This window comes from Scardinius erythrophthalmus, assembly GCF_964197995.2.
Source record: "Scardinius erythrophthalmus genome assembly, chromosome: 12".
Taxonomy (NCBI): Eukaryota; Metazoa; Chordata; class Actinopteri; order Cypriniformes; family Leuciscidae; genus Scardinius; species Scardinius erythrophthalmus.
In genome coordinates, this window is record NC_138232.1 from 35762809 (window position 1) to 35789620 (window position 26812).

General features: G+C 37.8%; 1 protein-coding gene across 5 annotated transcripts; it reads right to left on the minus strand.

The window, feature by feature from the left end:
• Positions 1–718: 718 nt before the first annotated feature.
• On the minus strand, positions 719–26803 carry abi2b (abl-interactor 2b). Of its 5 annotated transcripts, XM_081380907.1 has the most exons (11): positions 26564–26779; positions 22023–22190; positions 21445–21621; positions 19844–19941; positions 16637–16783; positions 13056–13177; positions 10722–10955; positions 5905–6093; positions 5560–5646; positions 3711–3902; positions 719–2405 (listed from the first exon to the last, which is right to left on the minus strand). In XM_081380907.1, exons 1-11 carry the CDS (start codon positions 26678–26680, stop codon positions 2230–2232), a joined length of 1707 nt encoding a protein of 568 aa, XP_081237033.1. In that variant the 5' UTR covers positions 26681–26779; the 3' UTR covers positions 719–2229. The 5 variants fall into 5 exon arrangements, with proteins under 5 accessions (XP_081237033.1, XP_081237029.1, XP_081237030.1 ...); XM_081380903.1 differs by lacking the exon at positions 10722–10955 and having other exon boundaries at positions 26564–26800; XM_081380904.1 differs by lacking the exons at positions 5560–5646; positions 10722–10955 and having other exon boundaries at positions 26564–26803.
• Positions 26804–26812: the final 9 nt, after the last annotated feature.

The window sequence follows — 26812 nt, forward strand, 5'->3', positions numbered from 1 at the left end:
TTTTTAACATTTGTGTATAATTCTACAAGACAGGGTGTAAAAACATCTGAATGCTGCCCTCTTCAGGTTGAACGGTGGCTACTGCAGTTTTCCAGCATTTTTCAAATATTGCCAGTGGGTGGAGTTACCCTTTAACCAGAGACCATGGCTGTGTTCCAGTCCACTTTTAGACATGCACTTGCAAACTTCCCTAAACAGTTCCCCACAATGCAGTATGATTGTGACGTCCCCACAGATCTCATCTAATCACCACCACAACAAACAACTCTGATATATTCATTATATTTTTTTTATTTAAAACAACCCAAACACACCTATAAACATTTGGATGCTGCATTAAACCAATTCTTAAAGGGATAAATAAATCAACTCCATAGTTGATTCCAAGTGATCAAGGGCTTAGGACGTTCCAATTCAGCCCATTGCAGTTTCCGCCTGTAGTGGGCGCTTGTGCAACGTAAGCAATGACGTACAATCGACTTTGACGTACATTGAACCAGACGGAGGGAAGTTAGCGAGTGAAGAGCATGACCAATTTGGACTGGAACACAGCACTTGGTAGTGTAGGGGCTTCTGATCGACACACCTGAACAACAAAATCAGGGTTACTAGAAAGTTGCAGGCTTTGGTTGGAGCTAAACGCTGCATGAAAGCGGATCTCGAGGGGTTCCACACCTGAGCGAGTCTGGGCCCGGAGAAAACTCAGAGGAAACGTGAGCAAGAAGACCAGATATATCCAGTTTATTCTCCATCAGCAGGAAAATCACAGAAATGATCAACATGCAAGACTCAATTCACACACCCTCACAACAGACCTTTCATTTCAAATAAAGATTTGCACACAGACAAGCAAGTCAGTCACCAATGATCCACAAACAGTGAAATCGATCCATTTCACGCTCACGCACACACTCACACACATACACTTACATATAGACATCAAAGTACTTTATAGAAAAGGTCTCTGTGCATTGGTACAGTTTGTTCCACATTATCTGCATGTGGCTATGAGGATGCTTTAAAACTTGGGCTGGTTTCGGTTTAATATCTCTTCATCAAAAAAAAAAGTCTGTTCTTCACATTTTGCAAGGTCTCCCTAAGATCACGTTTATCTCTTGTGCTTTAAAAATCTCTAGCTCGTCGACTGAGGACTTTCTAACTGTGCCTTTGTTATTGCAGATAAATGGGGTTCTCTTGTCTCTACACCAGTCATACACCAACACAATAGTATTTCTATAATATAAATCAATATATAACATACATATAGAATAGTCTTGTATCTTTAAGTCCACAGTTGGTCAAGAGGGATGAATCGGAGGTTAAAGATCACAACACACATTTTCTTCCTGAAGAACACCACGTCCGGTGCTGAGATTCAAGAAACGACCTCTCACATCCAAAAATATGACCATCTACGAACATATCTTTATGGCACAAACTTCCTGAACGATTTTATAGTGTTTTTTTTTTTCTCTTTTTTTATCATACATACAAAGAATACACATACTTGCAAATATTTCAAGCAATAAAATCTCGTTGGAAAGTAATGAATGTAAAGGAATGGTGAGAAAAGTATTTTAAGGTTGTAGTCGGTCCCGTTCGTGATCCCAAACGCCACTGAAATCCTTTGGTATGTCCTCCTGCTGAAGACTTCGAAATGAACTGCACTCAAAACGTTAACAAAAAAAAAAAAAAAAGAAATTCAACTTCCAACACAATGACAAACTAAAGAAAAGAAAAAAAGCCCACCTGTATCGAAGTGTTTCTATATGACCTGGCACAACAATTATGCATAAAATCCCTGTTCTGTCATTCTTGGCAAAAGCTTCTCTCTCATTTGCTGGTCAGTGACAGCACACGGTTAAGAGGTGATGTAAAAGGAACATGCACGTCCGAGGTGGCCGTCTTCCGATTTCGTGAAGACATGAAAGAAGATAACTGTCCTTCTACAAGTCAGAACCGTTCCTCCAGAATACAGACGGATAGGAGCGAAAGCAAAGCGATCACTATCAACACAAGTCAAGCAAACCAACACTTTTCTGATACATGTTTCTAAGAGAAATTAAGAGATGAATAAAAGTTCCTAACGCATTTATCTTACACATTTCAACGGTCCTAGTTTTTCCTGCAGCTGTCAGTTGGTTTGTTTTGAACAAGCCTGTGCGTGACGTAGTGTAGCTGACCTCCGTGTGTCTGAATGAGGAAGATGATGGGCGGAGGAGCAGTGGCTCAGTCAGCGTAATGCATGATGGACTCCACGTAGTTCCCCGGGAAGAGGCCCGTGGTGCCGCACATCACACCCTCGTACCAGCCGTCGTCGTTCTTCTTGATGACGTAAATGATCGCCCCCTCCTGGAAGGAGAGCTCGTCTTCTTTGTCGCGCGCGTAGTCGTAAATCGCCACCACTGATGGCAATAGCGGGATAAAAAGAAGGAAAACAGAATGTCTGGTTATCTTTTTATTCCAAGTTTTACTGTACGGCGGACTGTGCTACGCTGTAGATACTGTAAACTGGATAAGTAAGAGGATGTTGTGATTATGTTCACAATACAGCACAACCTCTCCTATCTTACTGCCATTTAGAAATAGTGTATACAGAGAAAAAAAGGTATTTTTATTTTAGAAATGTTTTATTCGTTGTTAATGCTCTGTACTGGATATTTAATTGTGCGTGTTCATCTGCCCTAAACATACACAATTAAATATCACAGCCAATTTTTAAACTTGAGGTATAATGTAATAACATTGCATCCACTGTTAATACTGTACATTATAATGTTATGACACCTAAATTTACTTGTACTATTTAAAACAATCGGCATTCGGTTTTGTTTTTAATTTCTGTCATTTTTATTACATTATTTCAATTATTTTTTACTTTAAAACTAAAATGAATCTTTTTAAATATTACAATGTTTTATTTTTAATTTATGTAGTTTCATTGATATATTATATTTCTTATTTACTTGTAGTATTTTAAATGATTGATTTAAGTTTTTAGTGTTTTAATTTTAATTAATATAGTTTTTATTATATTATTTCAATTATATATTATAACATGTATTTATTATTTATCAGTTATTTTCCATAATATAATAAATAGTTATCGGCTTATCTGTATTGGCCAGAGTTTTAATAACAGTGCAAATATTAGTTTTAATGGAAACCCATTTCTGCCACATAAGGAAAAAAAAAAACATTTGGTAAATAAAAAATCATTATTATGACAACAAAAAAAAAAAAAAATCATGAGATACCAAGTCATAATTCTAATATAAAAAGCTGAAATTATGGAACAATGCAAAATTATCAGATAAAGTGTCATTTAAGATATTTAAATAAAATTTTTTGGATTTTTTTATCTGTAGTTTTACTTTTTTAATCATGAAATGGCATGTCAAATGACATAAAAGGTCATAATTATGATTTACCAAAGCATGTTTTCTTATGTAGCAGAAATGGATTTCAATACATTTTCAATACAACTGTGAAAAATAAGCATGAAAAATTTCGTTTTACTGCAAGTTTAGCTAAACAAGCAACATACATGATAATGTTTGTCCGATTTCATTGCCGATTAATCACGTGTTGGAGGATTTCCATCTTTCTCCATTCAAAGCAATAGGAGCTGTACTTAGAAACCTATTACCTACATAGAAAAAGCTTTCCGAAATGGCCAAATGAGTGTTTAAAGTGCGTTGTGAACATGCCTTTCTCCAGGTAACTGCGAGGGGCCCATGGCGGGTCTTCTTCAGCGTAAGGGTCACTGTACTCCACCACGGCTGACTCTTCCTCATCATCACCCTCCTCATCCTCATAGTCCTCTGGAGGAGGCGGGGGTGGGGTTGCCTCCTCAAACTCCACCTCTTCTGCAGGGGGCGGTGGTGGGGGAGCGTCTGAGACTGAAGGGATGGAACAAATCAATTGTTTTTAAAGCAATTTCTGAAGAAATTGGGTAACTTTTGTTTGCTGATGTGAGACAAATGACTCGTGCTGGATCGGGAAGTTAAGGAGGAAAATGTGTTAGTAAGGAAATTAGGGAGTACTACATTTAGGGAGGGAAGAATAACACTGACCTCAAAACAGCAATAATATTAATAACGAAAAGGGAACTTCACTAAGGTCATGTACACACTGCAGCTAAACAAGGGCAGGCAAATAAGGTTTTTTCCCACACCACTACATCTCAGAAATGATATATTTTAACCCTTTCAGTCTGAATTAAGTGTTATGAGATCAAATGAACATGATCAGCCTGACTCTTATATGCTAGTTTTATAGAATCACTCAAAAAGACTTTCATTACTTTCAGTCATGTCTGACTTGAAATGAACCAATGAGTCAATGAATCAAGAGTTTTTGTCCTAACCAGCCGCGACAGTGATACGCGACCTGCAACAGGGGACTCTATTTTTAAACGGTTTCTATTTCTGCAACATTCAAGGCTGGGAACAAGAACATACAAATTATATGTCCAATGACAATGATATCCTCAGGTACTGAATATAAAAGGGTTTCATTTAATTTTGAATATCACTATGTGTGACTTTAATAGCCATAATGAAAGAGACAATGGATAATTGACCTCAGATGTTGGAGGAAAAAAAAGAATAATCAAGAAGGTATAACAGTTGAGCTTTCTCGTGCTCTCTTTTCTCCAGTGTTGCCAAGTTTACCACGGTACGTGATTGGGCTAGTTTTGACCGTGATGGGCGGGTTTTGAATAGCAATTGGGCTGGTTTCATTACGCAAACCAGGCAACCCTGCACCCGTCTTCTCTCACTCACTGGTCGCATTCGTTTCGACTGAATAGTGTTAGAGTTGCAGGGCCTGAGTTCCGGTGTAGTGCCAAATTCCACGACCCACTGAATTTTATGAACCATAGTAGGTGCTGTAGTGAGGGTAGGGTTAGGGTTAGGGTTAGGATTGGGATTAGGAGTAGGTCGGATTAGCTCAATACAGCGCCTGCTAGGGGTCCTATGCACCATCTTAAGGTTGTCTCTTTATTCTACAGTATTTATTTGTGCTATCGTTTGCATTTTTTTTTTACATTTAGTTCAGAGTTTCAAATAAAGCCTCCTTGTGTAAGCTATTGCAACAGATGTACCCAAATTATCATAAAATTATGAGATGATAAAAATATCTATATGGCAGTATATATGGCAGTTTTCCCAGTGGTATCGAATATCGATATTTTTCAAGGTATCGTATCGAATCTAGAAACTCCAGTATCGTGAAAACACTAGTTAAAACTGTGAACTCTGTGTGAACAAACAAGTGTATTCCATGACAAAGTCACAGAGTATGTATATTGAATAATATTTTTATTCATTTTATAATGTACTCATCCATTTCATTCTGAGTGCGAGATTGCCCACACACTCTTCTGATTTGTGAGTTTTGTAGCCTTGTCGCTTGCCACTGGAATCTAATTGCATTGCAGCTGGTGAGGACATGCAGGGGGTTTACAACACTAATGTCTAAAATGAGCATGCAAATGTTTAAAGAGCATGCACAACCAGTCAAACACACACAAAAATTCCCAAACCAATAACTTACTGGTCTCCTGAACCCGAGCCACAAAGCCCATGAGTGGTAGCTGGGGGGTGATCTGGAGAATAGAGGGGGGTGGAGGGGCCATAGGGGCTGTCCCAACAACAGTGACAATTTGGTACAGAAGGGAAAAAAAGCAAGAAAGGGAAGTGTGAAAAAAATGTGGGTGAAACAAAGGGAACGACAAGAGAGGAAGTTGAAAAGAAAAAAGAAGAAAATGAGATGGCAAATGAAAGAAAAGAGAGAGGGCAATCAGATCAAGTCGGTAAGACAGAGTCCACTGGTCTAAATGACATGCATTCTAATTATTGTAATTATTTTCTACCATTATATGAGGACACTGGTCTCTACCTTGGTTTAGGTTGTAGTGTGGCCCTCCATTGAGCTGGTTTTGGATCATGTTTGGATTAGTGTTTTGAGGCATGTTGTTGGGCTGTCCAGTAACTGATGACGGCCGGCGATAGGGCAGGGAACCTCCCACAGAGGGCGTGGGGTGCCGCGTCATTGGCCGGTTCATACTGTAAAAGTGAGGACCGTTGCCTGGGAGATAGAGAGATAAGAAATAATAAAACTGTTAATAATTCTATAATTCTGTTGGTACATCTCTGAATCAGTATGGAATACACAATAAGTAGACCATGGCACATTCAACGGTATATGGAATGAACTGAAGACATGCTCTAATCAAACCACAGTCAGCCGCCTTACTCTCTTTATTTATTTAATTGGCAAGTAGCCGTGTAATAAGCGTGATAGTAGAGTCAGCCTTCATTAATCACAAAATAATGAACGGCTTTGAGGCTGACTGTACATTCCTTACATTATACACACCAATACTGAGTGAAGCTGAGTGTATTTTAATCAGATTGAACACTTTTTAGCAATACTTTTAAGTATATATATATATATATATATATATATATATATATATATATATATATATATATATATATATATATATATATATATATATATATATATATATATATATATATATCCCTCATGTGGTGTTCAAAACCCTATAACACCTGTGGTCTTCCCGGGTCAAAATGACCCGACTATAAAAAAATAGCTTATAAATCACTCATTATACCATATTTTCACACAATCTTGGATTCAGTCTTTTTGTCAACTTGTTCTCTTTCAATTAGGACTGGTTTTACATTTCTATTTGCATCTAATTAATCGTAGGCCTCATTTATTTGACAGTAGAGATCTAATTTTTTGAGTAAAAAAAACATTATTTTTGAATATTTTTGAATAATTTTGGAAATATTAAATGAAATCTAAAGAAAATTGGCACTGTTTATCACACTAGTCTACTTTAATTTTTCACCAGGAATTTTGTTTTGAAAAACTTTTATTTTGTACAAAATGGCACATTGTCACACTTGTGGTCTTCCCGGGTCAAAATGACCCGACTATAAAAAATAGCTTATAAATCACTCATTATACCATATTTTCACCCAATCTTGGATTCAATCTTTTTGTCAACTTGTTCTCTTTCAATTAGGACTGGTTTTATATTTCTATTTGCATTTAATTAATCGTAGGCCTCATTTATTTGACAGTAGGGATCTCATTTGTTGAGTAAAAAAAACATTATTTTTGAATAATTTTGGAAATATTAAATGAAATCTGAAGAAAATTGGCACTGTTTATCACACTAGTCTACTTTAATATTTCACCAGGAATTTTATTTTGAAAAACTTTTATTTTGTACAAAATGGCACATTGTCACACTTGTGGTCTTACCGGGTCAAAATGACCCGCCTATAAAAAATAGCTTATAAATCACTCATTATACCATATTTTCACCCAATCTTGGATTCAATCTTTTTGTCAACTTGTTCTCTTTCAATTAGGACTGGTTTTATATTTCTATTTTCATCTGATTAACCGTAGGCCTCATTTATTTGAGAGTAGGCATCTCATTTTTTGAGTAAAAAAAAAATATTTTTGAATAATTTTGGAAATATTAAATAAAATCTGAAGAAAATTGGTACTGTTGATCACACTAGTGTACTTTAATTTTTCACCAGGAATTTTGTTTTGAAAAACTTTTATTTTGTACAAAATGGCACAGAATTACACTTGCGGTGTTCCACTGGGCCATTGAGGGCCATTGTTTCAATGGGCCATTGAAAGTGAATGGGAGAGACTGAAACATTTTCAGGAGCATGTTCATTGTTTATGTACACATATGAGCATGTGATGGATTATGGTGAGTTTGGGCTCTTTTTAATCTTAACAATCTCATGTAAATAATGATGTGCCATTTTCCACAATTTATGCATGCTTCATTGAGTTACGAGTTAAAACGCGACATAAGTGCTAGGCTACATCTATATATTTAAAGCTCTGTGAGCGCCTGTGGGGGTTTGTGTGTTACAACTCTATTAGGAATATCTTTAGATCCGAGTGATGGATTGTGCTGTGTTTGGGCTCTTTTTAATTGTGATAGTCTACTGAAAATAATGATGTACATTTTTCTACGATCTGTGCATGCTTCATGAAGTTATGAGCAAAAACCAAACGTGAGAGCTTCATGAGTATATACTTGGCTAGGTGCGTCTGTGGTATTTTTTGTGTTAGAGCGCCATGAGGAATATCTTTAGATCTTGTTGATGGAATATATTGAGTTTGGGCTCTTATTAATCGTGAGCTCCTGCTGTAAATAACGATGTGTCATTTTCCATGATCGATGTATGTTTCATGAAGTTACGAGTAAAAAGGCCAAGTCTAAGCTACCTTGCTTGGCTATGTGAGTCTGTGTGTCTGTAGTATTTTTTGTGTTAGAACTCCATGAGGAATATCTTTAGTTCTGAGTGATGGATTATGTTGAGTTTGGACCCATTTTAATTGTAAGCATCTGCTGTAAATAATGATGTGTCATTTTCCACAATTGGAGCATGTTTCATGAAGTTACGAGTGGAAATGTGTCTAAACTTCCATCATCCATGTATGGTTTACACATGGGTCTCTTGAAGGGCTTCTTTTACAAAAATCTCACTCAAGTTTAGAAAAAAGCCTGAAACAATTATGCTTGCTGTATTCTACTAATTGAGACCTTTCAAATGACATATGACACAGGACTATCTGAGCTGTATGATGTATTTGACATATTGCTGAATGTAGTAAAAAAGTAGTTTATAAATTATGAATTTGTTTTTTTCTATTTATCAGCAAATAACTCAGCACTACTTAGGAGTTTATCAAACTGGCTACATTCATTGTAAGTTTCAGACTCTAAGCTTTCAAATGACACCTATTTTAAGTTGATCAAGGTAACAGTTTTGAAAAATATTATGATTATTTATTTCGCAGCTAGGTGGCGCCTGCAGGGGAAAACTCTTGTTTTAGAGTGATAACTCAGCTCTCGTTAGGAGTTGATCAAAGTGATTAGATGCATTAAAAAGCTGAGATTCTAAGCTTTAAAATGATACCTATTTTGTGTTGTTCCATTCATTGTTTGCATTGGTCTCTCCCATTAACTTTCAATGGCCCATTGAAACAATGGCCCACAATGGCCCTCAATGGCCCAGTGGAACACCACAAGTGTAACTCTGTACCATATTGTACACAAGTAAAGTTTTTCAAAACAAAATTCCTGGTGAAAAATTAAAGTACACTAGTGTGATCAACAGTGCCAATTTTCTTCAGATTTTATTTTATTTTTCCAAAAATTATTCAAAAATATTTTTTTTTTACTCAAAAAATGAGATGCCTACTCTCAGATAAATGAGGCCCACGATTAATCAGATGCAAATGGAAATACAAAACCAGTCCTAATTGAAAGAGAACAAGTTGACAAAAAGATTGAATCCAAGATTGGGTGAAAATATGGTATAATGAGTGATTTATAAGTATTTTTTATAGGCGGGTCATTTTGACCCGGGAAGACCACAAGTGTGACTATGTACCATTTTTTACAAAATAAAAGTTTTTCAAAATAAAATTCCTAGTGAAATATTAAAGTAGACTAGTGTGATAAACAGTGCCAATTTTCTTCAGATTTCATTTAATATTTCCAAAATTATTCAAAAATAATGTTTTTTTTACTCAAAAAATGAGATCCCTACTGTCAAATAAATGAGGCCTACGATTAATTAGATGCAAATATAAATATAAAACCAGTCCTAATTGAAAGAGAACAAGTTGACAAAAAGATTGAATCCAAGATTGGGTGAAAATATGGTATAATGAGTGATTTATAAGCTATTTTTTATAGGCGGGTCATTTTGACCCGGGAAGACCACAAGTGTAACAAGGTATCAAAACCCCCGCAAAAAAAGTACGAAAATTTTCAAAAAACATTTGAGAAGTAGTTATACCCTTTGGGAACAGAGTCACTAAGTTTCAGCCCAATGCGATAACATTAACTAGTATTTTTGGGAAAAAGAAAATCTTCTCCGGGTCAAAATGACCCGAAGACCACATGAGGGATATATATATATATATATATATATATGTTTGTATATTTATAATTAAGGATGCACAAATATAAAAAAATCTATAGTATTTTACAATAACAACATCTTAAATATGGTGCATCCCTATTTATAAACAACAATACTCTTGCTTGACCATTAGTCTTGGATTCATTTTTACTGAGCGTGTCACAATGCATTCTGGGATTCCCTTTTCCATGAATGACACATATAATACTGCCTTGTGTAATGCTGATTTTAGTCAAAAAGAGGTATGATAGAAGGCAACATATGCTCCTTAAAAATCATGCCTTAAAACACCGTCTAGGTAGTTAGCTCACTAGTTCTTGAACAGAGCTATAGAAAACAATATACATAACCTCCAATATAACCTTTGTCCAAGTAAAAATATTGGCCCATCATAACTTCCTCATTTTGATTTGGTATGAAACATCTCATCATTAAAAGTAAATAGTCCCAAAACAGTCCCTAAGAAGCATGACCAGGAAGCAGAGATGGACCAAATGATGTGATGGAGACGTCACTGGGAATGTAATCCTGCCAAGAACTGGAGCACAGATGCACAATGAGCCAAGACAAACCAAGCCCATGCAGGTGAAACCTGGGTGAGGTGGAGGAGGGATGAGTGCTGGGTGAATCACGCATCACGTATGTTCACGTGCAGGTTGTCATTAAAAAATGAACGATGGACTTGAGGAGGGGGGTGAGGGGACTCACCTTGAGCGGGGGTGCTAGTTGCAGCAGCAGGGTTGGTGTTGGTGCTAACAGGAAGGTTGGGGGGCAGCTGTGGGGGTGGTGGTATCTCAGGAGGGCCCTCTGCTGGCAGAGCGGGGGCAGGGGCAGGGGCGGGGGGCACTGGCTCTGGGGTGGGAGGTGGCGGAGGTACGGGAGGGGCAGGGATAGTAACGCTTGGAGGGGGTTTCGGAGGGTTGGGAGGGGTGGGTGCTGTACCTGCAGCTCCGCACGCCACACAGAGACAGGAAGCCCAGGGGAGAAGAGAACAAGAGTGACAGAACAGAGGGAAGAAAGGTCGAAAGGAGAAACAAGGCCACAGGGAGGAGGGATAGGAACAGCGAGTGAAAAAAGAGGTAAGTAGTGAACAGAAAGAGAAGTTATCATCGCTAACAGTGGGACAGGAAATAGCACTTTCAATGCTGCAAAGATACTTCCTTCAGAACCTTGGACAGTCCTCAGATTCATTTACTAATACTTAAGGCCTTGATATACTCACGGCAAAGTTTTTTTGTTCAACTTTCCTCTCAATAACACAATAAACAACAAAAATGACAGTGGTGAGAAAAAAAGCAGTTAAGAAAGCATCTGATCACAGGGATGTTACAAAAACAGCCTTTTTTCACCTTAGAAATATTGCTAAGCTACGTAATATGCTATCTGTTTCTGATGCAGAAAAGCTAGTTCATGCATTCATGACCTCGAGACTAGATTACTGTAATGCTTTATTAGCTGGTTGTCCTGCATCCTCAATAAACAAGCTACAGTTAGTCCAAAATGCCGCCGCTAGAGTTCTTACTAGATCAAGAAAGTTTGACCATATAACACCAATTTTATCATCACTACATTGGTTACCTATAAAGTTCCGTATTAATTACAAGGTATTGCTACTGACTTATAAAGCCCTAAACGGCTTAGCTCCAGTTTATTTAACGGATCTTCTATCGCCCTATAATCCATCGCGCTCTTTAAGATCACTAAATTCGAGGCTTCTGGTCATACCTAGGATATCCAGATCCACCAAAGGAGGGAGAGCATTTTCACATTTAGCACCAAAACTCTGGAATAGCCTTCCTGATACTGTTCGTTGCTCAGACTCGCTCTCCCAGTTTAAAACTAGATTAAAGACGCATCTCTTCAGCCAGGCATTCATATAATATTTTAATCTTACAGTTAAATCCGGTCTCTACTTCATAAACGCCAGAGGAGAACTGGCCCCCGACTGAGCCTGGGTTCTCCCAAGGTTTTTTTTTCTCCATTAGGTCACCTGATGGAGTTTTTCGGTTCCTTGCCACTGTTGCCTTTGGCTTGCTCAGTTGGGGATACTTAAATTGATTAATCGATTCACCAGTGCTATTGATCTGCATTACCAAACGTGGATGTTTTACACCAGAAACAAACACTGATGTACTATTTTATTTAATACTGTGAAGCTGCTTTGATACAATCTGTATTGTGAAAAGCGCTATATAAATAAAGTTGACTTGACTTGACATGTGAATATGTTTGAATAGGGGATCCAAAGTCTAGTCGATTATTCTACCATGATGCTTTAAGCTTGATCATGGCCTATAGAGGGCACAATCTTTGATGTCCACTTTCACGCTCCGTTAAATGACAAATAAGTGCGTACTCCGAGAGTGCTCCACAATATACGTTCGATTATACCATCTAGATGCTCAAAATTTGCAGTTCTAAATGAATGTGCTGCTGCATTGTAAGTACACAATCGCTCTCTCACTAATGCATTCATATAAATGTAATCTTTACTGTACTTTATCAGTATCTGATTTAGAACGAGCAGAAATGTGTGAGAAATGTAACAATCCAAAGACAAAAGAACTGATAAAAATAAGCTGTTATGTAGGAGCAATAGCCTTGTGGGCAGCGCTGTGTCATATGCCATAGCAGTGCCCGCGTTCGAGTCTCAGCTCAAGATTCAGGCTTATTTGTTTATTAATGACGTCATCAGCGATAGTCGACATCAACTTGACTTTAATCACATAAATGTCGACTTCTGAAGTCGTTCAACCCCTAGTTTGCACATGTCGGCACTCCAAGTCACATCACGTTTATTTTTATAGCACTTTATACAAGAGACTGCTTTAAAGCAAGCAGCTTTACACAATGTTAAACATGAAAAACAATGCCAGTGTTTCTTTCAATTAGAATTACGGCTTCAATTTACACTAGTGTGTTCTAGTTCTCCCGAAACAAACGTTTTGGCCTGATTTTGTTCGGAATGACATCACACCAGTTCGTTCTACGATTTCACTTGAATTATATTGGGGGCTCTTACACAAAGAGTGGAAATCTCACCGGGAAAAGCCGTGGGCGGGGCAGGAGTTGGCACGGCGATGGGCACGCCCACACTTCCGCTGCCACTGTTCTCTCTGCTGCTGCTACGACTGCTGGGATGACTGCCACCGCTGCTGCCACTGCTGCCACACACAAAACACACATCATGCTAGTTAATGTAAATTGCCATTTGACTGTTTTAGCTCCGTAACTTGACGTTTTTCAGAGTGAAACAGGATAAAGGATGGGGGGGGGGGGGAGTAGGGTGGGACTTGATATTTGTTCATCAAGAACTGATTAGATCTTCAAAAGTGGCCGTTTCACACCAGAATGAAGCCAGACTGAATGAGAGTTAGCTTAAACAATGCTAAATAACTGTACAGCCACAATAAATTGCACAGATGAATCATTCACAACAAGGAGTGAGCAAGAAAGTAATTAAGGTTAACTTCAGGTTGATTTTAAACAGCACACATAAACAAACATAAATATTTCTTAAAACAGCCCCACACTCAGTCTTGCATATTTCATTCTGCCCTTACCAAAAAATCCACATGAAATATAAAAATTTCAGTACATTTCACAAAATCATACAAATTTCATTGACGAGACCAATTAATCAATCAATATTTAGGCTATTTTCAGATTATAGCCTGATAACTAGAAGTAAAAAATTGAATCAGCCTGGTCGACATTTGGCCTTTTTTTAGACTACGAAATGGCCAGGAAGAACAACAGTCCCATATTTGGCAATTGTCATATTATCGGCTAATTATTACTAGTGGCAGACTGTTCAAAATGTTGGTAGAACATTGGGCAGGCTTTTAAAACATTGTCATATTATCAGTTAATAGTAAGTGGTAGACTGATTTATCGACCAGGCAGATTAAAATCCCTGTATTTGGCCATTCAGATAATCAGCATCAACTGACATTCATGTCCACATAGCCACATAACCACATATTCCTTTTTATATCAGGTTTAAATTTACCAACAGCCTTGTAATATTGTGCATTCCCTGTTTTTAAATATTTTTGAGGGATTTAGTTTAAATGATTTTGCTCTGTTAACCATAAGTCAAAATAGAAACTACTGTGTTTTTAAATCACTCTCCCTTGATGATCAATTTCAATATACAGTCATGTGAAAAAGAAAGGACACCCTTTAGAATTTTATGGTTTTACGTATCAGAACATAGAAATCATCTGGTCGTTCACAGGTAAATGCAACCTCAGACATATTACACCGTGTCATTATTTATTTAACAAAGATAAAGCCAAAATGGAAAAGCCATGGGTGCCAAACTAAGTACACCCTATGATTCAATTGCTTGTACAGCCACTTTTAGCAGAGATACGATGGAGGAATTATTTTCTGTATGACAGCATCAATCTCTCGCATCGTTCTGGAGGAATTATGTAAGAACGCTGCTTCAGTTCATTGAGGTTTGTGGGTATTTGTTTATGCACAGCTCTCTTAAGGTCCCGCCGCAACATTTCAGTCAGGTTGAGGTCTGGACTTTGACTGGGCCATTGCAACACCTTGATTCTTTTCTTTTTCAACCATTCTGTTGTAGATTTGCTGGTGTGCTTGGGATCTTTGTCCTGTTGCATTAACCAATATCGGCCAAGCTTTAGCTGTCGGACAGATGACCTCACAGATTTGAATAGAATACTTTGGTATACAGAGGAGTTCATGATAGACTCAATGACTACAAGGTGCCCAGGGTCCTGTGTCTGCGAAACAAGACAAAAATCAGCAATACTATACATCAGCGTGATGGACAGTTGGTATGAGGTTTTTGTTCGTTTTCGCCTAACTTGGTGCTGTGCATTATGGCCAAAAATCTTCATTTTGGTCTCGTCTGTCCAAAGGGCTTTGTTCCAGAAGTCTTGAGGTTTGTTCAGATGCAACTTTGCAAACCAAAGCCGTGCTGCAATGTTCTTTTTATTAAAGAGGAGAAGTTTTCTCCTGGCAACCCTTCCAAACATGCCATACTTGTCCGGTCTTTTTCTAATTGTACTGCCATGAACTTTAACATTTAACATGTTAACCGATACCATGTCTGAGGTGTAGCTCTTGGGTTTTCTGCAGTTTCTCTGAGCAGTGCATGATCTGACCTTGGGGTGAATTTGCTGGGACGTCCACTCCTGGGAAGATTGGCAACTGTCTTGAATGTTTTTCACTTGTGAATCATTTTCCTCACTGTACATGGACTTTTTGTTTGGAAATGGCCGTATAACCCTTCTCAGATTGATGGCAGCAAAAATTGCTCCTCTAAGATCATTGTCTTTTTTCCTTGACATTGTGTTAACACACACCTGAATGCTCCAGAACAGCGAACTGCCAAAACTTCTGCTTTTATAGAGGTGATGACACTTGCTGATGATCAATTAATCAAAGACATTTGATTAGCAGTGCCTGACTGCTACTTACCCTCTTAATTCACATGGAAGCAGTAAGAGTGTATTTAGTTAATGACACTGTGTAATATGTCATATGTTGTCGTTAATCTGAGATTGTATTTACCTAATTTTAAGACCTGCCAAGGACCAGATTACTTTTTATGTCCTTATAAATAAAACTAGAATTCAATAGGGTGTCCTTTCTTTTTCACATGACTGTATATACACTATCATTCAAAAGTTTAGTGTAGTTTAGTTTCTTTTAATGTTTTTAAAAAGCTTTTTTATTTGATCAAAAATACAGTTAAACAGTAATATTGTGAAATAATCCAATTGAAAATAACTGTATTCTGTTGTAATATATTTTAAGTTTTTAAATTTTAAGATGAATTTTCAGCATCATCATTCTAATATGCTGATTTGGTGATTAACCAACATTTCTTATTATTATCAACGTAGAAATCAGTTGTGCTGCTTAATATATTTAGTGGAAATGGATGATCCTTTTTTTTTCCAGGATTATTTGCTGAATAGAAAGTTCAAAAGAACAGCATTTATTTGAAATAGAAATCTTTCGTAACTTTTTAAATGTCTTTACTGTTACTTTTGATCAATTTGATGCATTCTTGTGGAAGAAAAGCATTCATTTCTTAAAAAAAAAACTTGAATTGAGGCCATGAATTGAGGAATTGTGGGTGAAAATCTGAGAAGAGGAAGAGGAGGAAGCGTTCTGTAAGAATGTGATTATGTGCTCTCTGTTTGTCCCCTGAGATTCTCAAAATCAGAGCGCTGAGGATGCAAACAGCAAAGAGATGAAGCGATACGGGTAAGAAAGACTGAAATAGAAAAAGACGGTGAGTGAAAGAGCAGGAAAGAGCTCTTCTTTAAGTAGGCTATGGCTGTTTGAACCCAAAAAAAGATCCAAGTATGAGAGAGAGAAAGCAAAGGAGAAGAAAAGAGAAAGTTAGTGAGTGACTGTTACTTTGGCCGAGAGTCACACTGCCAGACGACATACACCAAACAAAGACAGCTTAAAAACAGAACAACAGCGACAGGAAAGACAGACAAGAAAGGAAGAGGATGCAGAAGAAAAGGGTGAGGAAGTGTGAGGGACCTTTTTTGCTTTTCAAAGTTTGTTTTTTAAGCCTGTCTAGGGGATAATGCTGTGTGTGTGTGTATGTGTGTGTGTGCGAGTACCTGTACGTGCGGGTCCTCTGATTAACAGATGCAGTTCTAGCCGGGCTCTGCAGGGGTGGTGCGGTGTTGCGTGTTGGACTCTGCACATAGTCGTTAGGGACGACGGGTGGACGCACAGGCTCGAGCGTCCGGTAAGGGGAGTGCCGCCTGCCAGGGGGGCGGGGTTAAAATATTTTAATATCCTCTAAGGGGTGGAGTCAAACATCATTGATGACAGACCCCAATAATTACATACTGGGAGATATTGTATCACATCTTGAAGAGTAAAAATCCATTTAGAATATTTCAACAGTAGCGTAGAGCAAACCTCATGAGTCATGTCTAATTTATAGTTATTTGTAGATCTCAGGAGTAACTAGGGTGGGCAGTAGAGTTCGGTACAAAGTCGGTACTGAAATTGAAAAAATGTGATGCTTTGAGCGCTGTTGAGTGGAATCTTAAACATCTCTGATTCCCCATTGTGCTCACGCTCACATCGGATATGTCTGTGATTGGCTACAAATCTTGAAATGCTGAATGAAATGCTTCAAAAATATATTGTAAATATACATCAATGACGCTCTTCACCGAGCACTTACACAGATACAGACGGGAGTGTTTGAAAGCAGGCGTCTATCAGCAGTCCGGTCCGCTGATATACGCCTGCTTGTGCTTTCAAACGCTCCCGTTTTTTAACACTTTCAAACACTTCTGTTCGCTCTCAAACGCTCCCGTGCGTTAATCATTGTAACCAATCACAGACATATCCAATGACCGTGTGAACACAATGGCCAATCAGAGGTGTTTACGTTTCCGCTCAACAGCGTCACAATTTTAAAATTTCAGAACTGACTTGGCACCGAAATCGGTACTTTTTGACAAATCTAGTGGGCAGCATGACCAAAATAGATCAAGGTATGAGTCATTTTATTTCCAAATCTACAAATAATATGAATATTTTAATGGAATATGAGACACTAAAGTTATTTTTGCTTGAATTTATAAATAGTCACCTGAAAATGCCTTGCCTATAGACAATTTAGTGAATTAAACACTTTACAAATGAAAGATACTTTATTAGAAGTAGACTGAAAATTGGTTTGACCAATACTTGGTTATTGGTTCTTTAAAAGTCTACTAATAAATGACTACGTTTACATGTACCCTCATTATGCGATTATAATGAGACTCAGGCAATACTGCGATTAAACCATGTAAACACAATATTTCAATCAAACTGATGCAATTAAGCTCATAATCGTATTAACCATAATCGCAGTAAAACGTGGTGTATGCCAATTTCTGGGTCACGATAAACAGGCATGTAAACCCTTTAATCACAACTATTCCAATCTGACTAAAGTGTGCACATGCTTATGACGTACAGGGATGACAAACATAGCGGTAAAGGAGGCAACACATTTTTGGGTTGCTGAAGAAACTGAGTTCACATTGACAAAGCTGCACGACATGAAAAGAACGCAGTATTTTGATGGACGAAAACACAGACATTTTAGGTGTGTCCCCAAAAAATCCATAGAATCCATAGAAATGTTTTTTTAAACAATAACGGGTTCTTCCTCATCTTGTTTGGGATACGTCCCACTCTGCATGTTCACAATAATGTATGTTTCTTCTCGGTATGAGGAAACTCTAACGGTGATACATTCATACAGTTGCATATTATATATCGTCAAACTGCCCATCCCTAGCAGGAAACTATTATGTAACGGCCGAGTAGATATTTAAAGGAGCCTGTTGTGGTGTATTAAGATTGTCTGAATTGCTTGTGGTTGGTCGTTGTGTTGCCATGGTGACAGTGAGGGGTTAGGGGCCGTGGACATGGGCATGAGCGGGAAGAACACAGTTGAGGTTTAACAGTAACAAACATCAGCTGTAAAAACTCAATGACATGAAATAAAAATAACAGATCACAAACACAACATGACATTTTGTTCTCCACAGTGACCTGCAGTGGCAGAAAAAGGCACAAAGACTAAAACACAAAGATCCAGAACAAATTAGTGTGTCAGTCCCTGAACAGAGAACAAGCCAAAACTGTGAACTACAACACACAGAGTCGTAGACGTGTGTGAGCCTGGCTGTCAGGGATCAAGATTAGATAAGAGATGGAGAGAAAGAGAATTTCCTTTTCAAACACCATATCAACACATGTGCACAACAGAATCTCATCATTTAAAGGGGTCATATCATATACATAATCATTTTATTTTTGTCCTAGATGTCCACATATAATGCAAGGTTTTTGCACTGAAATACGATGCAAAAACAATTCAGATCAGACTTAAAATGCTCAGAGACCTTATTAAAGATGCACTCAGATGTAATTTTACTCAGATTGCTCCAATGACTTTCAATGTCAACTTCCAGCAGCACGGATGCAGAATTACGCAGCACAAGAAACATTTTCAGTTATCTGTGCTATTCAGTTACTCACAAATAAATTATTCTGTGAGAGAAAGGGGAGTTAGCAAGATAAAGAGAAAAGCATTTCAACTGGTCCAATTAGGTGACACCAATGATTGTATTAAGCCACTGATCAGGCTATTTATTTTGTTTAATTCTTTTGTGTAAAACTTTAATGAGGAAAAAAATTACTGAGTGGCACCTTTAATGTAACAGCCCAAAATATGTAGGACCTTCCCACAATTTACTCTAATTATTAGTTCTACAGGTGTTTCGAAATAATAGTGCCTATTGTACTTATATTACCTTACCAAATTGGCATTATTGACATCTAAATGTTCAGTACTGATATATAAATTGTGACTGGTTAGGACACAATGTTATTTTCAACAAATGAGTTTTGTGGACCGGAGCCCAAGTTTTGAGTTCTGAAAGTTTCAGACTGTTTTCATAGTACAATGAGCTCTTTTAATCTAGGAAAGATAAAGGAAAATTTGATCCCCCTTTTAAGGACTGCCTCTGTTCTTTCTATAAAAATCAAGACCACACAAACTTTTACAGAAAAACAGCTTGACAAACAGAAGCTCCTTTTTTATATTAATGAACCGCAGCAAATTTCATCTCCATTCCAGAAGGCTGTTTGACAGAATATTTCTGTTCTACATCTGTAAACAACTATGAAATGTATGTCTGGGTAAATATCTCATAAATATCTTATGTTACTGGTGTTTCACAACAATACAAATTATTACTTTAATTTTATATATGTCATGAAAAAAGCAGGTCCTCTATCTAACTTACCCCAGTGTTCCTTTGCCTGGGCCAGGCGGGCTGGGTGGTTTCTGAGTCGGGGCAGCTGTGCGTGGAGTTGTACCTGCTTTCATATTCTGAGCGTTGACCTGTGGGGCAAGTGTCAAATATTATTAATCTGAGTGGGAACAAATATATAGACACGGACATTCTACCACATACACAACACACACATCAACCAAAACCCGACTGAATCCTTACCTTAAACCTTAGTAACCACTACATTCAGAAATGAAGGCATTAAGAGAGGTGAGGAGAAAAAAAGATACAAACTGTTAGTGTAAAGAGTAAAGAAAAACTCACACACATGCAAACACGCACAGAGCAGCTAGTTAAGCACCGCAAAGAGAAAATACATTCATATTAATAAGGATGCATAATATGCCAATATTACCATTTTTAAATGGTAACTTAAAGATGCCGTAGGTGATTCTCTGCAGAAACATTTTTGCTATGCTGGTTGAAAGTCTCCTCATATACTGATAGCAATCACTCAGTTAAGCGGCCTAAATGTATTTTTATAAATATATGTCGTCTTTGGAAGGTGTAGGACCATAAAATGTTCGTTCAATCATTGCGTTCGGTCCGAACGGTCCAATAGCATGTGTTCCCTGTCGGTCAATGTGTGTTTGCATGCCACTGCGCAGGTTGTTCACGCAGATATATGAATTCATCAGCGCGTTCAAGTACGCTGTGAAGACAGAGCGAGAATGGCAAGCAGCAACAACCTCACTTTCCTTCTGAACCGACAACAAGTGGCACTGGCAAAGGAGCCAAGCAGACTCTCATCGTGGGAACCCTGTCATGCAAGAAATATTATAACACACTGACAAGTTTTGCTAGCTAAACAAACCGAAAACTTGCTGCATCTAATTCTGTTTTTAAGAATTTGTTTACGTTTGGTATTGTAGTGTTACTAACTGTACTAATAAAGTTTTCTCACTGGTGAATGACACATGATATTGGTATTGCAGTAACGTTGTCTCCGGTCTTCTAGGCTGTGCGCGTACATGCTTTCAGGAGGCGTGACTTTGGGTGGGACGTACGCTTTCACTGCTATCAGGCTAAAGTTAGCATTTTCCCAGATGTCCTACAGCACCTTTAAATGTATTTTTGTTTATGTAGTCCAGGCTGAAATAGCAGTTGTTTTGAATGTATACTGCCACCTAACAGCATGATATAGAATCAAGCTTTTTGCAGTCAGCCATGATTAATTTATACCACAAGCCAAAGTATCCAATAACAAGGGGGATGTAAAAGAAAACACATATTTATCAAGTGAACTTACATATTTTCACATTTTACAAACGGTATTTTTCTTTTACTTAATTACTTTAAATGTAAAACATAAAATGATACCTTTAAAATTACAGCTCTGAATTTCCCCATATTTTAAGCAGATAATATCAAGACTTATTTATTTCATTTTCAACAGATTACTTCTTTTTTGTGCCCCAAAATTTCTATATCATATTTCTATACCCACCACCCCCAAAATATATTCAGGTTTAATCATATTTAATTTAATACAAATTCCACCATAGTCAGCGCTCTTACAAATGCAGACATAGAGAGTTTGGCTTCATCCCTACCTTTACGCCGTGGCCTACGTCATCCAGCAAACTGTAGTCAATGGGTTTGCGGATGTAGCGTACAGGCCTCTCGGGATTGGCTGGTGCGATGATCTTGTGTGTGCGGGAAGTGTTCTTGTTGGTAGTGAGGATGCCAATCTCTCGCCTGGCCACCTTCTCTTTATGGATGTCCACCGTCTGCGGAGAAACGTTGTTGTGTGATTTGACGTATACAGTAATGTACATAGTAACAAAGCAAATTACAGGTTTTTGTATGAAATCATGCCTAAATCATGTTTAAATAAAAAAGTAAACCATGAATGACAAGCAGTCTGTAGAAGAGATTTCCAAAGTCAAAAGACCATAAAACATAAAATGTAATTTGATTAATATAAAAGTACTGCTATGTGCCAAAGTTTAATATTTAGGCTTTTTGATTTTAATAAACCACTTACTTTAAGTATGAGCAATATTAAGAGTGATGCTTTCGTTAGAAAATGAACTGAATGTAGAAACAAAACTCCAATGTACAAGTCTGTTCATCTCACAAAGTGCAATATACCCACAATCCTAGATGTTTCTATAGCAGTAAGAATTACCTGTGAGATGTGGTTGATGGACGACTCCATGCGGCGTAGCTGGGACGCCTGTATATCCAGCATCTGGAGCACATTGTTGGCAAGAGTGTTGATCAGATACGCTACACTGGCCAAAGACTGAGTGGTGTAGCTCTTGGTTTCTTCTAAAGCTCTGTGCTTATCTGGAGACTAGATGGAGAGAAAAGAAGGAGAGAGGGAGTTAATCTGAGCACAGAAGGATGGATAGAGGTGAAAGAGAACATTATATTGCAACATGGCCTAATTTCTACTCCCTCGTTTTCACTCCCCTTTAGGGCTGAACGTCTGATGCATATGGCACACAAAATAGGAAACACTTCAGGCGTTTTGAAGTCAACATCTGATTGGTTGGATTCTGATTGGTTGAATAAATCTGTCGTAATGCCAAACCCCCTCATGGAAGAAGAAAGCCATTGTGTTTACAACTGTGGCAATGAGTGCTTATCGGTATCAACTAAATGTTGGATTTTCAAAAATATGTGAAGTTCACGGCTCCATTGTTGCAGTAAACTTGGACAACATTATTGAATGGATAATTTATTAGATGCATGCTGGTCTGTTATCATATGGACGTCAACTTTCCGTTTTCACGCCCCTAAACATGGTGCGGAACAAAACAAACTGTTATTAGTTACTTTACATCTCACTCGGACGTCCTCTTGGGCGGTTCTTGGACAATGAAAGCTGCGATGGAGTCCAGACCTTCTGCAGTCAGTCTGAAGGTCTAGCTACGCAAGACTGAGACAAGCAAAGTCAAGTTCACGTGTCATTTCCGTCCTTTTGTGCATATTTAAGTTGTAATATTACTTTTATGTTGTATGCATATGAATAATTTCACATAGGACGCATTTGATGGAGTTAATAATTAATTAGCCAGCAAAGCACTTCAGTTTACCGCTGTTCACTCACTTAAACGGCAATGCCCGACATTATTGACTTTGATTGGGTTATTTGAGACAGTCATATTCCTTTTAGATGTTTCTTTTTCAGAAAAATGTAGGATATTATTAGTAATCCAGCAATGTTCTTTTATCTGGTCATATTTTTTCAACAGGAAGCCCATGTTTTAATTAAAATCACTTCTCGTAATGGCTTCGAAAATGCACGGGGATATCTGTAATCACCTGATGAAGTAGATGAAAATGAAGTAGTTAAAGAGGGCATTCACAACGGGAATAACACTTTCTGGCTAACATGTAGCCGACTTCAAGTTCACTTGTATTTGCCTCCTGTTGTACAGATACAAGTTGTAATGTTACGTTTATGTTGTACATCATGCCATATGAGTGGCACTGCAAAAGACGTAACACGTGAGCAGAATGGTCAAACATGGCCGTCTAGTATGTTTACACAGAAACAACGGAAAAACAGCACACAAAAACATTCTATTTGAACGGCCCCATATTTAAAGTATCAATTAACTTTTTTATTATTTCATATTTTAATAAACATAGAAAACAATATTTATTTACGAAATGTAAGAATTTGATATGAATGATGAATCATACAATTAGGTCAGAAACACACTTACAAAGGTAAAAATGGAAATCAATTTAGTGAAAAAATTGGATCAGTTTCTGTCAATGCGGTGAACCAACCACCGCGCAGAACATGAAGAATATGAAAAGCTTTGGGTTCAGTCATGGTATCAGCACAAAAACACAGTTCAAATTACAGTTGTAAACAAAATCCCCCAAAATATTGGGATAACATTTGTTAATATGGCACAACCTTACTCCCCTTTATGATTAATTTCCCATATACGAACAAACTAATTTAAACAGACACTGAAGCAACCAATCAGAGCAAAGCACTACCATGAAAAAAAACCTCGTCTCGGATCACTGCCTCATTGGCTGCCCACACAGCCATCATTCATTCCCTTCCGGCGTAACCATGGTGATGCTGTCAAATATATGGGAAGGCCCACTGATGAACGGTACGGTGAGTGAGGATAGTGGGGGAGGAGGGTAGTGTGTGAGAAACACGCTCGATAGCATTCACAGCAAATGAAACTGCTTCAATGATCACTTCAAAACCAACTAACATAGTAATTCAACAAAAGATCAGCTGGCCGAGTCAACAAACTGTGCTTGAACAGACTAGTAGCCATTTCAGGAATAGTTCACCCTATATTATTTTCTGTCTTCTGTGAAAAACAAAAGGAGATGTTAAGCAGAATGTCTGAGTGGCTCTTTTCTATACAGCAACTGAGGATGAAAGGAACATCATAAATGTATTCTATAAGACTTGTGCACCTCTTCGAAAGCCAAACAACAGCTTTATTACAACGCGACAAATGCAAGAACCAATGTTGCTTTGGCGTCAATAATAATGTCATATCTGGCATGAAAGGTACATTTTTTTTAAAATGAAAACAAATTAAAGATTTCTGAGCTCCAGCTCAGATTTTCAGAGAATTTTGATTTGTTTTTCACACTTCTGAAGAATTGTGCAGGAATTGTTTGGACTACTTTTATCTTGCATTTATGCTCTCCATTTTCATTGTATGGACATTTGGCCATTTGATGTTGCCCTGAAGAATGACAATCATATAGGGTTTTAATGAGACGATAATGAGGAGATAAACTATGGGAGAACAGTCATTGCACTGTCAGCTCGAGATAAAAACCTTCTTTGGTCATCTACGCTTTGAGGAAAAACATCAGATCTCCGTTTTGTTCAATAAAACACCAGAAATCCAGAGAACTCGCTGATTTTACTATCAGATGCACACACACACACACAAAAAAGGTTCTTCTATGACACCTGTGCAAATAATGCAACAATTAATCTGGCTTTTCCAACAACAAACATGCTCATTATTTGTGGCAAAAACAACCATCATGACAATAATAAGAACCTCTCTGAATAACCTTGCTAACATATCTTTATGCAATATGCATGCATTGAGGATGAGGGAAATATTGGGTTACTTACTAAACTAAACTGAAACCAGACCACAGACCACATGCAAGCAAGACTCATATCAACCCGAGCTTCAGGCTGTTATGGAAAGAAATCTAAGCTCGGTCACTTTAAGCTATTTATGGTATTTCTGAGCCTGCTGTGACAACGCTATGAAGTGAGCGGAATACAATGATTTATCACAACCAGCAGAATTTCTTTACAAAATGCATTCAGGCTCAGAGAGCACCAACACTATGTGCTCTGCACGATTCCTATGGGTCTGATTTAGATACAATATGAACTGAGATCCCCCTGGGTCAAATCACAACGAAAAAACTATTTAACATCTTTACAACTATCAGCTCTCACTCTTAAACTATAACCATATGGTTTTGCGCATTGACAGGCCAGCAAGTATGCAATATTTATAAAGAATGCATCACGACTCAAAAGTACTTGAATCAGCATCCTCAGAGAACAAACTCATATCCAGTGACATTCAGTCACTGATCTGCCAGGGTCCATGTGACATGCACTGTATTTTTGGAGCAATAAATGTCAAGAGTTTGATTTCGGATGCTCTCTAAACAGAGAAGTTTATATCCTTACACACCCACTTCTGTGGTTCCCCCAGGAATGCTGAAAATAACATGAATTTAGTCATTCATTTTTGTTCCAGAAGCATTTCACAGTTTCCAGAGTGAATCATCAAACTCATGCGAGCAGAGGAAAAACTGTATTTACCATAGTTCTTGCATAGAAGCTATAGGCTAGTTTAACTATGGTATTAGTGTAATGGAGTAAGCATTACCATGGATAGACCAACATAACAATGGATAGACCAACATAACCAACAAACAAACGGTGTTTGTTGTCAAAGAGCAGCCTAAACAGATTTAAAAACTCACAGAAATTAAGTAACTTGGATACCACAGTTAGTCAATTGGACCATAGTAATTTTTCGCGATTTCGAAAACTAGTACTCGTCACAAACACATCTCCCCTTTGGACTACAACCTAACTTAAACAACACCCTAATATTAACAAAAAAATATATATATATAGAAAAACTATTAATATTAATAGACAACAACACTAAATGTACATTTATCTAATAAAAACACTGCCCATAAGCCCTCGGCATTTAGCAGCTGAGCTAACTTCAATAACATTGCGCTGCTTTGATTAAGGTTTCCAAAAAAAGTATAACTCGTTAATACACCACTTTAAATCACAACACTCGGTTTAAGTTAAGCATTTAAACATGATAAACTCATAATACATGTAAAAATAGGGGAAACAAACTGTCTTTGGATGTGATACATTTGAGGTTTACACATTGGTTTCGCTTCGGCTAGCGCGTTAGCCTAGCTCAGCGTTTGAGGCCCCATATCTGTACTAAAACACTGAAATTGGCAATAAAACGTCCATAAAGTGTGTTATGTTTTGAATTAGTGTATAATAAACCATAACGAATTACAAAGCAGTTGTAATGTGGAGATTTCAGTCCACTCGACTGCATTATCACTCGACAACACAAGCAGTCGGATCATTCATCTCTCGTGTCATTTCTCCGGTGTTTTTGAATATTTTTCAGGGTTTTGTAATGTCACCTGTATGTAGTTGCTCTCGCAGTACTCGGCGACTCTCTCTAGGTTGGCGTAGCTGTCCAGCAGAGCTCCTCGACCAGCAGGAATCTCCTCTTCCAACAGCATCTGCAGCTCCGCCATCTTCACATCTTACTGATGCAGGCAGGAGGAAAACACCACCATCACACTCCCTCTCCCTCACTGAGACATGCAGGAGGAAAACACCATCACATTACCCTCTCTCTCTCTCTCTTTCACATTCACACATTCTCT

Bases quoted from the DNA above. Each gene is read 5' to 3' on its own strand.
- abi2b (XM_081380907.1), bottom strand. From the start codon at position 26,680: ATGGCGGAGCTGCAGATGCTGTTGGAAGAGGAGATTCCTGCTGGTCGA. The intron at 16,784-19,843 runs GTAAGTTAGATA...CCCCCCTGGCAG, and splicing joins CCAGGCAAAGGAACACTGGG to GCGGCACTCCCCTTACCGGA. The intron at 10,956-13,055 runs GTGAGATTTCCA...GCGGAGCTGCAG, and splicing joins CCCGCCCACGGCTTTTCCCG to GTACAGCACCCACCCCTCCC.